At 42.8% G+C, this 17,962-nt stretch overlaps 1 protein-coding gene across 1 annotated transcript in view; it reads left to right on the top strand.

The window, feature by feature from the left end:
- Positions 1–8,086, top strand: part of LOC121002532 — a 283,486-nt gene extending 275,400 nt beyond the window's left edge. Inside the window, exon 11 of the mRNA XM_040433977.1 lies at positions 7,961–8,086. Coding sequence (XP_040289911.1) covers positions 7,961–8,086 — 126 coding nt within the window. The remainder of the gene's footprint in view (positions 1–7,960) is intronic.
- The last annotated feature ends 9,876 nt before the right edge of the window (positions 8,087–17,962 follow it).

Genomic DNA, 17,962 nt, shown 5'->3' with positions numbered 1-17,962 from the left:
TTCAAGCACAAGCAATGCGTAGAGAAATGGCTGGTTTTTCTACATAGATGACATGAGAGGAGGAGCAGGAGCAGCTGGAGCAGCCAGAGGAGCTACAGGGTGATGAGTAAAATGAGGCCGATGACCCAGACACACAGTGGCAGTATGCAGTGGAGATGGAGGCAGGGAGTCTCTCTGAGTCACTTGCGCAAATAGCCCGATGAATGCTTAGTTGCTTGCATAGTGAAAACTGAATTGTTACCATTCGGTAGAGGGATGACTACTTGCTCTTTACCATGTTAGACCCTCGCTACTAGTCCAAAATGGAGGCCTTTATTACACCTGCTGAGAGGGAGGACAATCTGAACTACTATTGAGACATCCTATGTAGTCAGTGGTCCGCTGCTTATGTCCGCCATCGCCCACCCTCACACAGGTCTGACCGGGGGTTCCTCTGCACCCACATTTCACTGCCATGGCTGCTGGAGGGAGGGAGGGGCAGGAGCAGTACCAGCTTCATCAGCAGCAACTTAAGTCTAGAGTAGCTGATGAGCAGATGTTTTTCTTCACATGCCTACTGCTTACCTCACCACTCTGTAACTGGGCCACTCTGTGGTCTCCTCATGCTACTGCCACCTCACCACTCTGTGGTCTCCTTCTGCTGCTGCCAGCTCACCACTATGTCACTGGGCCACTCTGTGGTCTTGTCATGCTACTGCCACCTCACCACTCTGTTGCTGTGCCACTCTGTGGTCTCCTCATATTGCTGCCACCTCCCCACTATGTCACTGGGCCACTCTGTGGTCTCCTAATGCTGCTGCCACCTCACCACTCTGTCACTGGGCCACTCTGTGGTCTCCTCATGCTTCTGCCACCTGACCACTCTGTGGTCTCGTCATGCTGCCTCCACCTCACCACTATGTCACTGGGCCACTCTGTGGTCTTGTCATGCTACTGCCACCTCACCACTATATCACTGTGCCACTCTGTGGTCTTCTCATGCTGCTGACACCTCAACACTATGTCACTGGGCCACCCTGTGGTCTCCTCATGCTGTTCCCACCCTCTCCATTCCATGACTGGGCCACTATTTTTCCATTTTGGCCTGGTTAACATCATCCTTTATTTGACCCTTTTTCCGATCTGTCAGAAGGAAGTAAAAATGATACGCACAACAGCACAACAGATCCTGTCTATGTATCAGCAGTAAGGCCTGTATGACATGCTCCCTATTTTGCATCAGAATTGGCTTATGATTTGGTAGCCAAAAACAGCAGTGCCTACAAAACACAGAAGACATGCAAATATTCCATTCACTTGTCTTGTCTCTGTTTTGGATCCACTACAGGTTTTTTTGGGCTTTAGCAATACTGATGTATTTCTGACCAAATGCTGACCGAGTGAAGGCGGATGCTCAACAGGCAGGATCCATTTTTTGGGGGTTATTGTTCTGACGGATCAGAGGAAGGGCAAAATAATCAGTGACATCAACACAAACGTACTGCTGGCATCCTCTCCACTCTCTCAGGGGGGACTCTACTTGTATAAGCGTTTAATAGAACAGGTTCTGTAGAAATCTATGAGGAATCAACTGACGACGTTGTAAAAGGAGTGTGCTCTTTCACGCTTTGGTAGGATCTTGGTTCTCTGCATGGTTCTTTATACCTGGTGCTAACATTGATCTGTAAGGCTGAGTTCACACTTGAGTTATTTGGTCAGTTTGGCCCCACAACTGCCTAAATCAGTGAAGTGTGCAGTGATTCTAAGAGTGATGCCTTTCATCTGCGTGTCATACTGACTCACCGTATTTTTTCACTTTCACAGCAGACTCCCTATGCATGTTTCTGCAACACACAGTGTTCTACACCACTATACAGGCAGCCAGGAAATATCAGTTTTTTAACACAATTCACCACAAATAGATTTGGATCGAATCTTCTTGGAAAATTCGGCGAACCAACCGAATCTAGGAGGAGTGTATAAGTACCTCCCTTTTTTAATTGTTTGAGAGTTTCTGCTCCTGATGCAGCGGAGCGAAACTCAGGTCGGACAAGGACCACAAGGAATTTTTATATGCTGTTTTACCAAGCTGCCTTCTTGTGAATAAAAGTGGTTTAACTTTTAACTTGAATGCGAGCAGTATGTCTCTATGCAGTGTTTTTCTTAATTGAGAGGTATTGCTAGAGAAATAGGCACAGAAGAGGAGAACCACCAGCAAAGATTGCTAGACAAAGACACGAAAAGAAAGTGAAGATTGAAAATAAGGGAAGACACCTTGTGGATGTTTTCCATGAAAGGAATAGTTCCAAATTGTGATGAGCTTCTGATCCTCTGGACAATCCTCTGGCTGAACATGAGGCATGGATCTGGTAACTTGTGGGCATTTGAAATAAAATGTAACTTTTCATTTCATGTCCCAGTTTAAAAAAATATATGAAATACCTTTGGGGTCAAGCCAATCACTGTACCCCTTCAAAAGTTTAGTTTACAAAGTGGGGTAACTTTTTGAAGGTTTTCTCTGTACTTGTACCTCAAGAGTTCTGCAAATGTGACATTGTACCCACAAACTATTACAGTTGCAGTGCATTCAGAAAGTCTTTAGCGCCAGTGTCTTTTCTTATTCTTTTTTAAGTAGTACACCCATACCCACTGAAGGCAGCTTTATACTATAGGTCTAACCTGTGACTAGATCTACAACTATTCTTAGGACATCAATCCAGCGTAGGATGGTATTGTGGGACTAACGGCAATCCGTAGCTCTGTAGTGGTGACGTCACCCGCTCAGTTTGTGAGCGCGAGCGAAGGAATTCTTTTGGAAGTTCTGCTACCGGCCGGGGCAGACTCCAGGACTAAAAGCCCATCAAAAAAGACACAGATCCCCCTGCACAGAAAACACTGTGTGTACCAGCACTTACAACCACGTGCATAGCACGCCGGACCGTCGGAGCATCCAGTGCAGCGATCCTAGCAGCCAGAGTAAGGTAGGCTCATAAGACATATGATCCACTGTGTTGCTTTATAAGTCCGAGGTTGATAGCTATAGGGGAGATGTGTCAGGTGGGTTAAAAGCGCGGTGTCCAATATATATTATTTGGTAAGTCTTTAGACCCTTTGACTTTTTTCACATTTTGTTCTGCTGCAGCCTTGTGCTAAAATAAAAAAGAGTTCCAATTTTTCCCCATCATTCTGCAATCACTGTTCAAAATCTTTGTTCAGCTTTGCTCTGTTCAGCTTTCCCTCAACTCTGACCAGTCTCCCGGTCACTGCTGTGCAAAAACACCCCCACAGCATGCTGCTGCCACCACCATGCTTCACTGTAAGAATGGTATTGGGCAGCGCCTAGTTTCCTCTAAACATAACACTTAGAATTGTTCATTAATTGTTTCTTCATAACAGAGAATCTTCTTTCTCACAGTTTTTAGAGCCATTTTGATGTAACACGATTGCTGACCTGATATGTGGAATTGTCAAGGTCTGGAAAGTGAGATATGATTTTATCTAATGTCTGCAGCCTGCCTCCTGAAACAGAAGATTATTACATGCCTGCTCCCCGCTGCTCCTATCCTCCACTCTCCTTCCTCTGTCTCCATCTTACAGTCCTTGTACTGGCTACGTTTGGCGGTACATGGTCACATGCTCTGCTGCAGTCAATAACTGGTTTCAGCGGTGATGTGCTGCGTGTGACCAAATTTTCTGTTTTCAGGAGGCAGGCTGAGGCCAGGGCCGGCGTCGGCAGCCGACACACACGGGCAAGTGCCGGGGCCTACTTCTCCTGGGGGGGGCCCACTGTGCCCGCTCACTCCTGCAGCTGTGTCCTGGTCTTTATTAAACTACCTGTTCTGAATTCTAGGGCAGCTTACCCCAGCAATGCAGACAATGTTTGCCATATGCACTGCTGGGGTGGGCAGCCCCAGGACTCAGAACAGGGTAGATAGAGTTTCCTACTGGGCTAAAGGACCTTCCTGATGTCATACACCCATGTGTATGTACTGTGTTATTTATCTGCTCCTGAGGAAGGGGTTATTTTTTATTAAAACCCTGAAACGCGTTGAGCCTGCATCACCAATAAAGAGATTGAATTGAAGCCTTGAGTATCTGCTGACTGCAATCTCCTACACCTTATAAGCGATCCCGGCCAGGGGGGTACTGTCGCAGGCGTCTTGAGCTTAACCTGTGGACAGCCCCCCAGTGAAGTGATTGGAATGATATTTGTTATTAGTTGTTACTAAATGTAACACTATTTTATTTCTCTTAAAACTTTTTATTCTAGCATTTTATTCCTTTTAAGACTGGCTTTGTCTTATTTAGCTGACGTGACTAACCCCCACTCTCTGACATAAAATGTATTTCAACCTCCTATATAAGCAAAAGAGTCATTTAATTGAATAATGAGCATTTATATGTATGCACTTGCTATCCAATTTGGGGAGTGGCGCTGTGTGTTGATATAGGTAATTTGGAATCCAACAGCTACATTGGTCATAGTCGAGACCACTGCTGGATTATATTTTCTTTAATTTTAGATATATATATATATATATATATATATATATATATATATATATATTGTCCCTCTTTTTTAATTAAACCCTGATTACTAAGTGTATAGTACCCACTTACGCTATCTTTTAGCCGCCTTCCCCTTCTATGTTACAACATAACCTAAAAAAGAAAAAACTGCACTTTATATGAGAATTAGTCTTCGTATCATTATTTCTAGTTCCGTCACTGGTGGCGCCCCTGGGGTTTATTATCTTTAAACCAGAAGATTTTGTTTAACCCCCTCTTCCTCCTTTTTTCTTTGTGTTTCTCCTACATACACCCATGTGACCAGTGGGGGAGGAGCCGGAGGAGCAGAGAGCTGTGTTCCGGTAGAGAGAAGAGCAAGGCTGGAATGTGGTGAGGACTAGCTGTGTGTGTCTGTCCCTGTGTTTGTGTGCCCTTGTATATGTGTCTGTCCCTGTGTGTGTGTACCCCTGTGTGTGTGTCTGTCCCTGTGTTTATGTACCCGTGTGTGTGTGTGTGTGTCTAAGGCATTGCTTAGACTCTATATCACAGTCTAACCAGTGCCTAACGGGTTACAGTTTAGACCACCTTCTGGTACATGTTAATAATTCCTTTTTAAACCCCAGTCCATGTCCCCTCAGTACTGGGAATCAGTGGGAGTCATATTAGAAGGTAGCAAAAGGTTAGAGCATAACTAAAGGTGGAATTCCCTTTTAATGTCCCGTAAAGGTGGCCACACACATTAGATAGCAGTTGGTTGACGATCGCTCCATCGCATAAGTGTCTGTCCATATGTATGTGTCTGTTCCTGTGTGTGTGTGTGTGTGTGTGTGTGTGTGTCTGTCTGTCCCTGTGTGTGTGTGACCCTGTGTGTGTCCCTGTGTGTGTCCCTATGTGTGTATCTGTCCCTGTGTGTGTCCCTGTATGTGTGTGTATGTGTGTCCCTGTGTGTATCTGTCTGTGTGTGTGTCTGTCCCTGTGTGTGTGTGTCTGTGTGTGAGTGTGTGTCCCTGTGTGTATGTGTGTCTCTGTGTGTGTATCTGTTACTGTGTGTATTTGATCATCCCTGTGTGTGTGTGTCACTGTGAGTGTGTGTGTCCTTGTGTGTGTGTGTCTCCCTGTGTGTGTGTGTCCCTGTGTGTGTGTGTCCCTGTGTGTGTGTGTGTCCCTGTGTGCATGTGTGTCCCTGTGTGTATGTGTACCCCTGTGTGTATTTGACTATCCCTGTGTGTGTATTTGACCGACCCTGTGTGTGTATTTGACCATCCCTGTGTGTATGTGTGTGTGTCTTTTCCTGTGTGTGTGTCCCTGTGTGTGTGTGTGTCTGTGTGTCTGTCCCTGTGTGTGTGTGTCCCTGTGTGTATTTGACCGTCCCAGTGTGTGTGTCTTTGTGTGTGTGTGTCCCTGTGTATGTGTCTGTCCCTGTGTGTGTGTAACCATCACCATGCCCACAGTGTTCCTATGCCTTGACGCAGCTGCATCAGGACGTTCTGCACGGGGCAAGAAGAAGATGGAGAAGAAGGCAGAGCCGCCAGCATGGAGTCCGTGGGAGAGACTCAAGGAGGCACACTAAGGACGTAGGTAACACTACCACATGATCTACACTAGTGTTATCTGTGGTTTTACATAGGACTGCAGGTAACACTACCACATTGTCAGCACTATAGTATCTGTGGTGTTACATAGGACTGCAGGTAAAACTACCACATTGTCAGCACTAGTGTTATCTGTGGTTTTACATCGGACTGCAGGTAACACTAACACATAATTAGCACTAGTGTTATCTGGGAAAAGATATGAAGATATGAGTCATATTTGCAGTGAATTGTATTAAGCAACATGACCTTTTACTGCAGCTATTTAGATGTCTTCTTTCTATAGAAACATAGAATGTGTCGGCAGATAAGAACCATTGGGCCCATCTAGTCTGCCCAATATACTGAATACTATGGATAGCCCCTGGCCCTATCTTATATGAAGGATGGCCTTATGCCTATCCCATGCATGCTTAAACTCCTTCACTGTATTTGCAGCTACCACTTCTGCAGGAAGGCTATTCCATGGATCCACTACTCAGTAAAGTAATACTTCCTGATATTACTTTTAAACCTTTGCCCCTCAAATTTAAAACTACATCCTCTTGTAGCAGTTTTTCTTCTTTTAAATATTCTCTTTTACCTTGTTGATTCCCTTTATGTATTAAAAAGTTTCTATCGTATCCCCTCTGTCTCGTCTTTCTTCCAAGCTATACATGTTAAGGTCCTTTAATCTTTCCTGGTAAGTTTTATCCTGCAATTCATGTACTAGTTTAGTAGCTCTTCTCTGAACTCTCTCCAAAGTATCAATATCCTTCTGGAGATATGGTCTCCAGTACTGCGCACAGTAGTCCAAATGAGGTCTCACTAGTGCTCTGTAGAGCGGCATGAGCACCTCCCTCTTTCTACTGGTAATGCCTCTCACTATACACCCAAGCATTCTGCTAGCATTTCCTGCTGCTCTATGACATTGTCTGCCTACCTTTAAGTCTTCTGAAATAATGACCCCTAAATCCCTTTCCTCAGATACTGAGGTTAGGACTGTATCACTGATTTTATATTCTGCTCTTGTTTTTTTGTTGCACTTATCTACATTCAATTTTAGTTGCCAGATTTTTTACCATTCCTCTAGTTTTCCTAAATCCTTTTCCATTTGGTGTATCCCTCCAGGAGCATCAACCCTGTTACAAATCTTTGTGTCATCAGCAAAAAGACACACCTTACCATCGAGGCCTTCTGCAATTTCGCTGATAAAGATATTAAACTATATGGGTCCCATAACAGATCCCTGAGGTACCCCACTGGTAACAAGACCATGGTCTGAATATACTCCATTGACTACAACTCTCTGTTGTCTGTCCCTCAGCCACTGCCTAATCAATGAAGATGGCTTCTTTTTTGTATTAATGAATTGTATAGCATAATGTTTTGAACCCTGTGTTGTTTAACAGTCCTGCCTAATCTATATATTTACATAGCACTGCAGGTAACACTACTACATTTTCTGTACTCAGATAGCCATCACTGTGTTATCGGTGTTGTTACATAGGACTGCAGGTGATATCTACTATATTATCTGTACTCAGAGAGTTATTACTGTGTAAGGGGGCCAACTGAGACTTTATTGCCCAAGGGCCCACATGAACCTGGAGCCGACCCTGCTGTGGGCTTTAGATAAAATTTTATAATTACTGGAAAATTCCTTTAATGGGGCAATCCCCTTAAACGTATAGTATTTTTATGGTGGTCACATAAAAAGCAAACTACTGTAGGCGATGCATATAATATATGCTCTGAACAATGCCTATCTCTGCACTTTATTATGTTTTTAGAGAAAGCATATCAGTAATGCATATAAATATGCCTAAAATAATATTGAACTAAGATGTGAAGACAATAACTGCCATTTATGATACGTTTTGTTATTTTTTCTTTTTCAGTACCAGCAAGTTAATTTTGATAAGAAAACTGAAAAGACACAAGCTCTACCTTTGCACAAAAAGTTTAATCTTTTCTGGACAAATGCAAAGCCTAATGATGTTGTAAGAGAAATCCTGGTGTTGTAGCTTTTTATGCTGGTGATCCCTTTCCCCATGACACAGTCACGCATGAAGTACTGGTTGTTGGGTGGAGTATGCAATGTTATGATATGCTTATGGTAAATGATATGAAGATATGAATCATATTTGCAGTGAATTGTATTAAGCAACGTGACCTTTTACTGCAGCTATTTAGATGTCTCCTGCTCCGTCCAGTATTAGAACAAAGTTTTATGCGAATCGACTTCGGATGTTTCCTCCAAAGTCGATTCGCTCATCCCTAGTTGTGGGTAAACGATTGGTAACTGGTGGTAATAAGCACCATATTTCAAAACTGCACTGTTCATTTTTGTTTATTATAAAAAAAATGGTTCAAAGTGATTTTTTTTTTGTGGTACAAGCCTTCTTCTCTGTCTTGTTATCTGTAAAATGGTGCCCACCATTTTGAGCAACTTATCCAAAATAAATCTGAAAAAGTTTTGGATTTGCCTCCAAAACTGCCTTTGTTGCCCAGAGCTCAACTTTTATTTCTTAAAGGGGTTGTTCCAGAAACAGCACCACACCTGTCCATGGATTGTGTATGGTATTATAACTCCGCTCTATTGAAATGAATAGGGCTGAGCTGCAATACCACATACAACCAGTAGACAGGTGTAGTACTGTTTTTGAAAGAAAGCAGCCATGTTTCCTTATCCTGCACAACCCCTTTAACATGCTTTAGTAAAATGAATGTTGTGCTGCAATTTGTTGTTATAGCAAAATAAAACAGCTTTAATAAATATGCACCATGCTTTTTGCAAGTTATTCTCATTTTAGTTGTAATATATTTAACTATTAATGTAACATTGTAAAACAGTAAAAACAATACAAAATCTGTGTATTATTAGTTGCCATAAGGGCAGGCTAATTTTATGTGTCGGGTCAAGATAACTTTTTTGGTTGTACCTTTATTATTCTTAACATGCTCAGTCGTGTGATGATGTGAATATGCCATAAATGTTTATGAGAGGAATACTCCTTTTACAAATAGGTAACATCTGCTGTACTTTTAGAGCATAATGGCAAGTCGAGTAATGTGATACAGTAGACACTTGCTGAAGCAGCTGGGATCAAAGATAAATCTGATCCCAATCATTTAACTCTTAGGATGCCAATACAAATAGTGACTACAACATCTGAATGGTTAGTCATTGTTAGACCTCTGATCACCCCCTGCACGATGAGGCTAAATATTTTGGGGTTGAATGGCAGTTGTCATGGCAGCCTAGGACCTTGTGAATCTGTGGCAGGGGTTAATACAAAGACATAACAAGCACTATTATGTGTATTACATTATATATTCTGTTGATTGAAAAAAAAATCAGCTCCTTTCCCAACTTTACTTACAAAAATAAGGAATAAAAAACACCTAATTGGTGTCTCAATTCCAAAGTGTCTGACCTATTAAAACATGTGTTTATAAAAGTGTCTATAATAGTATTCAAACCCCCCTGAAAATAATTGAGTAAAATGTGATTGAAAAATTGGCATGTACCCCCAGAAACACTACAGCTCTCCCTGCAACTAGTCTTCATATAGTTTTGTATATAGAAATATAAATAAAAAGCTATGGGTGTCAGAATGTGGACACACAAAGTGTTAAAAAGTAAATGAAAACAAATACAAATTTGGTATCAATGTAATCACACTGATCTGTACAAAAAAGGTACCATTTCAGTTTCATTTAATAGTGACTGACTATGATGATCTAGAGGGGAGAATCGTGGATGGTCGGTACGTCTCACTGAGGATGTATTCCTCAGTGATATAATACCCGGAAAGTAGTACGCCAGTAACATTAGGCTGCTGGGAGGTTTTGATTAAAGTGGATTTTGGGTCCAGGTTTTAGGAGTAACCAAAGAATTTGGGTGGGACAGGTCACTCCCATACTCCATCCAGTTTTTTTCCCCTAAAGGTGTGGTTAAAGAGGCTGGGGAGATCTCAGCTAGGGAGATCAAGTGTGAATGGGCTATCTGAAAGCTGAACAAGCTGGGCTGGGAGTTGGTCTCAGAAAGATCCCAAAGAGTGGTGAGATTTTACTGTTTTGTTACTCTGCTTGTACTGAACCCAGTGTGGGACTTTATGTTATCAAATATGTGTGGCCTGAAGAAAGCTTAAAGCTAAAGCTTGGACATGTTTATTATTGTTTGCTGGAATAAACTCTGCCTGTGGTGAAGACTAAACTGATGCCTGTGTGTCCAAACAGTGACTGAGTTAAAACCCCCACAATTGGTGGAGAATGCGCGCAGAACGCTCCTAGAAATCATAGCCGAAGGCAGTTGTAGGAGGTAAATGTCCTGGGTAAAAACAGCAGCCAGATTACAGTCTGAACTTCGAAACATGGAGGATCTAGTAAAGCATTTGGTGCAGGCTAATTTGCTGCAGCAACAGACTACTGCTCAACAGCAGAAATCCCATTTGGAGGCTATGCAAGCCCAACAAAATACAAATCAGCTTCTTACGAGACCGATGTCTGTATTGACCGATGCCATCAAATCCCAGGAGGGTGTGAGCCTTTCCAGTCAAAGAGGCAGTGTAAAAGCCCAGAAAGCTGTGAGGGAGACTTTGCAAAAAATGACGCCTGATGACGATGTTGAGGTGTACCTGTCCATATTTGAAAGGGTGGCGGAAAGAGAGAGTCTCCCACCCGAGCAGTGGGCTGAAGTGTTGGCGCCTTATTTAACGGGAGAACCACAGAAAGCATATTACGATTTAACCCTGCAAGATGCTAAATAATACAGTAAGTTAAAAGCAGAAATTCTTGCTCGGCAGGGTGTGACGGTCGCAGTCCGAGCGCAGCGTGTTCACCGCTGGGAATTTTGCCAAGACAAGCCTCCCAGGTCACAAATGTTCAATCCGTTCCACCTCGTACAAAAATGGTTGCAACCAGACTCATTTTCCCCAGCTCAAATGGTGGAAAATGTGGTGATGGATCAGTTCCTCCATATGCTGCCAAAACCCATACAATGTTGGGTTGCATAGGGACACCCCCAGACTGCGGACGAATTGGTGAGCCTCGTAGAAAGGTATATCAGCATGGAGGGCGGCTCTAAAAACGGAACAGGGTTTCCCAAGTAAGGACTACAATCCACTCCCAACTGGAAAACCCAGGTCAAGGAGAAGTTGTAGCCCGGAACCAGAGTCCAGGCTGGCCTCATTATCTGTTGGAGGTGTCAGGCTCCTGGACATATAGCAGCACACTGCTCTTTGTCTACCGAGTCCATGGAGTGCAGTATGGGACAACATTATTCCCTTTTTACACATCCTGTGTGCAGTGTCATTACCCAAGCCCGGAAAGAACCCCAGTTGTGTCAAGTGACCGTGAACAGTGTCATGGTTACTCCCCTTCCGGCAGTTTGGTCACTTTGATGACGTCCATGGTGCCTCACATATTAAATCCTGAAAAGCATGTGGGAGTGTTGTGTATCCATGGAGACACCAGAGATTATCCGGTTGCTCAGGTATCCATAAACACTGCGTGTGGTACTATACAGCATGAGGTGGGAGTCGTGAAGGACTTACTGCACCCGATGATACTGGGAAGAGACTTTCCGCTGTTCTGGGACCTTTGGGCTAATGCTGAGGTCTCGATGAGACTGACAAGTACTGAGTCTTCTAGTAGTGATGTGTTGGGCAAGGTAATGGTGTGTCCTGGGGCGATATCGGAGTCTCCGCTAGCTGTAATGTTAGGAGGTGAGGATGAGGAATTAACCCCTGTGGCCAATGTTCTTGATCTTGAGGTGTCTCGGGATAATTTTGGAGTGGCACAGCCCAGGGATCTTACCGAAAAAGGTGCCCGGGAAAATGTATCAGTACTGAATGAGGTTGCCCAAAGTCCCGGGGCTGATAATCAGTTTCCCCACTTTGCCATAAATAATGAACTGTTATATAGAGTGACCAAAAGTAGGTATGAAGAAGTGGAACAACTGCTGGTACCTGGTCCATATTGACGCTTAGTATTAGGTATGGCCCACTCTCATATTTTGCGGGGACACTTGGGGACAGGTAAAACCGGGTATTGGCCGGGGTGTTACAAGGAAATAGTAGACTATTGGCAGTCGTGTCCCACCTGCCAGTTGACAGCCCCTGTCCCACATTTCAAAAGCCCCCTGGTTGCTCTGCCAATCATTGAAGTCCCGTTTGAACGGATTGCAATGGATCTCATAGGTCCCCTAGTAAAGTCAGCTAGAGGTCAGTAGTATATTCTGGTGGTAGTAGACTATGCCACCAGATACCCGGAAGCAGTCCCTTTAAGGAATACCTCGTCGAAAAACATAGCGAGAGAGTTGTTCCAAATGTTTGCCAGAATGGGTAAACCTAAAGAGATATTAACGGATCAGGGAACACCGTTCATGTCTAAGGTAATGAAAGAGTTGTGTCGGATGTTGAAAATTAAACAACTGTGAACATCAGTATATCATCCGCAGACATACAGTCTAGTAGAATGATTCAATAAAACGCTTAAGAGTATGTTAAAAAAGGTGGTAGAGAAGGATGGTTGTGATTGGGACTGTCTGCTATCATACCTACTTTTTTCCATTAGAGAGGTTCCTCAAACCTCCACTGGGTTTTCACTTTTTGAACTATTATATGCTCGGCACCCTCGGGGGTTGCTGGATGTGGCGAAGGAAACCTGGAAAAATGAGACTACCCCTTATAAAAGTGTGCTTGAATACATTGCACAAATGCAGGAGAGGATATCTAAGGTCATGCCCATAGTAAAAGAACATCTCCTGAGGGCTCAAGATAACCAAGCTCGAGTGTATAGCAGGGCAGCCAAAGTCAGGCAGTTCAGTCCAGGGGACCGAGTGCTAGTTTTAGTACCCACTGTGGAAAGCAAATTCCTAGCTAAATGGCAGGGGCCTTATGAGGTTGTTGAGAAAGTTAGGGAAGTTACCTACAGGGTTCACTAACCTGGGAACATAAAACCTATCCAGCTGTATCATGTGAACTTGTTAAAACCATGGAAAGATATATGTTCATTAGCCCCTCCAGATATCAGATCTTCCCCCCCCCCCCCCAACTAAGAAAATCTAACACCCTTATAACAGAAATCCTAGACAAAGATGGGTGCATCCCCACAGATGCAGACGTAGCTTCCTTTTTAAAACCCACTCCCTCTGGCTTTCTCACCATTAACTATTCAAAAATGAGTTACTTACCCATTCCCGATCTTTACCCAAGAGCCATTTCTCTAGTTGGTTTTAAAATTTGCTATTAATAAATACCCCCCTAAATTGATATCCTTTCTCTACAAAAAGCTTATTGACCCCCGCATCAAAGCTAAACCCGCTTTCATAGGCTACTGGGAAAAAGACCTGGATAAAAAAAATTCTGAGAAAGAAATTAATTCCATGCTAATCACTCCCTATAAAATATCTAGGTGTGTTCGAGTTCAGGAGAACGGGTACAAAGTATTGACAAGATGGTACAAAACTCCTGATAAAATAGCCCTTATTTATCCAGACGCCTCAGACCGGTGCTGGAGATGTGGCTCAGAAAAGTGCACCTTCATACACGTTTGGTGGAAGTGTCCGCCGCTTCTACTATGGTGGAATCAGATCTTCCGATTAAGCAACTCCATCTGTGGATCAAAAGCTCCCTGTTCTCCTGATCTTGTATTATTATCTTTAGACATATCTAGATTCGACAATCGTATTGGTTTACTAACCTACCTACTGTCTGCCACGCGACTTTTGATCCCTACCAAATGGCATTCATCTGAAACCCCATCCATAGACCAATGGATAAATAGACCAAATATATCGCTTGGAGGAATTGTCAAATTGGGAATTGGGTACTAGAAAGAAATTCCTAACCACCTGGTCGGCTTGGAGGAAATATAGAAATTTCTCTTAATATGATCCTTTTGAAAACTTCCATCCTTCAATCTGATCTTATTCATGGTTATTGTCTCTACATTTAGAAGTACTTTTAGACATCTCTTCTTACATAGTGTAATGTAATGATTTTGATGAATCGCCTTATTTTGTACTATTATACATCTGACTCCTAGCTTGTTGTTTTTGGTATATCAGGACGCTTTTGCCTCATCTCATATTCCCTTCTGTGTCAGGAAGTCTTATGCTCTCTCAGTAATGTTCTGTAATTGTTACTTTTTGATTTATTATTCAAAAATCAATAAAAATTGTTTATAAAAAAATAAATAAAAAACATGGAAAGATAGAAACTTGAAATAACCTGTTTGGTGGTAGAGGCAAAAAGTAACAGTCAGGATGTCACAATTGCAGAGACCCTTTCCAAATCACAAAAACAGCAATGCAAGGAACTGCTACAACAGAATAGGGACCTGTTCTCAGATTTGCCAGGCCTCACTAATATTATTGAGCATGAGGTTCGAACAAATCCACATGTATTCCTGAGGCCCGTAAGGAAGTTTTGTCACAAGAGATCAAAACGATGCAAGAGGTAGGAGTGATTGAGGAGTCCCGGAGTGGGTGGTCCAGTCCGACAGTATTGGTACCAAAACCATCTGGAGAATGGCGGTTCTGTAATGATTACAGACAACTCAATGAGGTTTCGGAGTTCGATGCCTACCCTATGCCAAGAGTGGACGAACTCATTGAGAGGTTAGGTCCTGCTCGGCATATCAATACGTTAGACCTGATGAAAGGGTATTGGTAAATCCCTCCGTCAAGTGACGCTAAAGAAAAAACTGCTTTTTCCACACCGTAGGGGTGTTTCCAATATGTGAGGATGCCTTTCGGTTTGCAAGGTGCCCCAGCTACATTCCAAAGAGCTATGGACAGGATCTTAGGCCCTCACAAAAAGTATGCAGCTGCATACCTGGATGATATCGTCATCTTTAGCCAAGATTGGGAGAGTCACTTGGGTAAAGTCCAAGCCATACTAGATTCCCTAAGAACAGCAGGATTCACCATAAACCCCAAAAAATGTTCCATGGGTATGGAAGAGGCCAAATTTCTGGGTCATGTAGTAGGGAGTGGTCTAATTGAACCTCAAATCAACAAAGTTGAAGCAATTCAAACCTGGCCACGTCCACTTACGAAGAAACAAATAAAAGCTTTTTTTGGGAATAGTGGGCTATTACAGACGATTTGTACAGAATTTTGCCACAATAGCTTCCCCGCTAACGGAGCTTACAAAAGGTACAAAGTCAGTCATGGCTAGGTAGACCCCGGAAGCAGAACAGACCTTTAAAGAGCTTAAGCTACGGTTGTGCCAGCAGCCAGTGTTAGTGGAGCCAGATTTTAGTGTGGAATTCATAGTTCAGACAGATGTCTCAGAGATAGGCCTAGGCGATGTAATGTCCCAAGAGATTAGGGGGGAAGAACACCCTGTGTTATACCTGAGCTGAAAACTTACCCCCTGCGAGAAAAATTATTCTATTGTGGAAAAAGAATCCTTGGCGATAAAGTGGGCACTGGACTCCCTTAGATATTATCTACTTGGTGCGAAGTTCAGATTAGTTTCGTATCATGCACCACTAAAGTGGATGTCTGAGAAGAAAGGGAATAATGCCAGAGTAACGAGGTGGTTTCTGACATTACAAGATTAAAATTTTTATATAGAACAAAGGCCCGGGAAATTGCATGGAAATGCAGATGCCCTGTTGAAGGTACATTGTCTGATGGTAACAGGTGCCCAGCCCCTCAGCTTTGGGCAGAGAGGGAGGGTATGTAAAAATCAAGAGGGGAGAATCGTGGATGGTGGTACGTCTCACTGAGGATGTATTCCTCAGTGATATAATACCCGGGAAGTAGTACGCCAGTAACATTAGGTTGCTAGGAGGTTTGATTCAAGTGGATTTTGGGTCCTGGTTTTAGGAGTGACCAGAGAATTTGGGTGGGACAGGTCACTCCCGTACTCCATCTAGGGATTTTTCCTAAAGGTGTGGTTAAAGAGGCTGGGGAGATCTCAGCTAGGAAGATCAAGTGTGGATGGACTATCTAATAGCTGAACAAGCTGGGCTGGGAGTTGGTCTCAGAAAGATCCCAAAGAGTGGTGAGATTCTACTGTTTTGTTACCCTGCATGGACTGAACCCAGAGTGTGGTACTTTATGTTATCAAATATGTGTGGGCTGAAGAAAGCTTGAAAATAAAGCTTGGACATGTTTATTATTGTTTTCTGGAATAAACTCTGCCTGTGGTGACTAAACTGATGCCTGTGTGTGTGAACAGTGACTGAGTTAAAACCCCTTCACCATAAAAAAAAACAATGGTAAAATTGAGTCCTTATGTTCAATTTCACCCCATGAAATTTTTTTCCCCCCCTATTTTCTAATATGGCAAATTAAAGGGTGTCATTAAAATGATTACTTGTCCTGCAAAAAGAAGCCCTCCTAAGGCTATGTAAATTAAATAGAGCAACATGGCGCCCCCCAGGGCCGATCATGTCCCAGGATTTTATGAATGCCGAGTGGTGATGCGGCCTTAATAGTTTTGTGTATGTCACAGTGCTCCTACCTAGATACCATTGCTCCCCAGGGTTAGGCTCTGGAGCAATAAAGGGGAGAGTTGTAGGAGGTGGAGAATAAGTTAATTCCAGACTTTATAAAGTTCAACAACTTTACTTGAATAAAAATGCAGACAATATTTTGTCTCTCTCTTGGCTCCAGCAGGTTTTGGGGTAAACTGTATGGCAACTTGGATACTTTAAAGTGTTGGGTGTATGGGGCGGCTCACCTTGATTTAGGATTACTATGGTGCTCCAACTGAGATTGATGCACCCAAATCAATGGATTAAGAACGTTCCAGGATTAGAATATGTAGAAGGGCACTCAGCATAAGGAGTCACATCGAAACCAGAGGGTTCAAATAAATGTTACGATTTATTGAGCATAGTCTAAAATAAATGACAATGGCAGCATAAAATCAGCGATAAAAAATGATGTATCATAAAACAGAATGGCAATAGGTATAGAGATAGATAGATACTGTTTTCAATTAAAAAGGGGGTTTCATTTAAAATGTCCAGTACCACAAAAAATGCAACTGCAACAATGTACAGGTCAGTAACATCCAATCTTGGATCCTAAATCTGAAGGTATGAGGACTTTCGATAATATCATGTATTGGGGTGAATAATCGTATCTAATGAAGCCGTCTATGCTAAAACCATTTTGTGGCGTCCCACGTTTTCAAATGGTAATATAATCGGCACAGCAGCAATATTCAACGGAATTATATATTTAAATCTTTACTTATCTGTGTGCATAGGAGCTTGTGTGTGGCCTTCTGCTGGTAATCTCTGTAGCAGCAGTCGGGCTATACGCTGTAGAGTGTGAAGGGTTCGTGTTCAGCATCCCACGTGTATCGGGCTTTACTTTCGGCGTCCCACGTGTCACTGTCTTCGAACATGGATTCGGTAATTTTTCAACCCAGACACTACGATTATCGAGTCCCGCACATTCAACTGATCTTTTTCGGGTACAGCAAAACCAGTGCTTGCCTCTTCCTCGATCCTGTGGGCGTTCCTCTCCAGGGTCTGTGTCTTTCGGGTGATTAGAGTTCGTAATCCTTAATCTTTTTTCTTTAAATAAATAAAGTCTAGTTAGTGTGGATTATAATAAATGATATCCCACTATGCAAGTCAGTAAGTTGAGCGCCGAGTGCGTTTCGGAGTGTTACTTTACTCCTTCATCAGTTGCAATACTTGCATATAGTGTTCTCTGCCTTTATATCCCTCCTTCCTGAGTTCCTAACAAAAGGTGGACTGGATTCCAGTTCAAAAATGCTTATAAATGAGGTTGCGTTTTTTATGCGATTTTAATGTGTTTTTTTTCTTTGATGCGTTTTTTGGTTATATGGCCCATAATTGTACTGTATATCATAACTGATGGGTCATTTTCTGTTAAAACTCTTGTTTTAGCTAAATACATA

The sequence above is a fragment of the Bufo bufo genome, chromosome 5 (genome assembly GCF_905171765.1).
Source record: "Bufo bufo chromosome 5, aBufBuf1.1, whole genome shotgun sequence".
NCBI lineage: Eukaryota > Metazoa > Chordata > Amphibia > Anura > Bufonidae > Bufo > Bufo bufo.
Note: the sequence above shows the minus strand (reverse complement) of the source record. Positions and strands in the feature narration are given on the sequence as shown.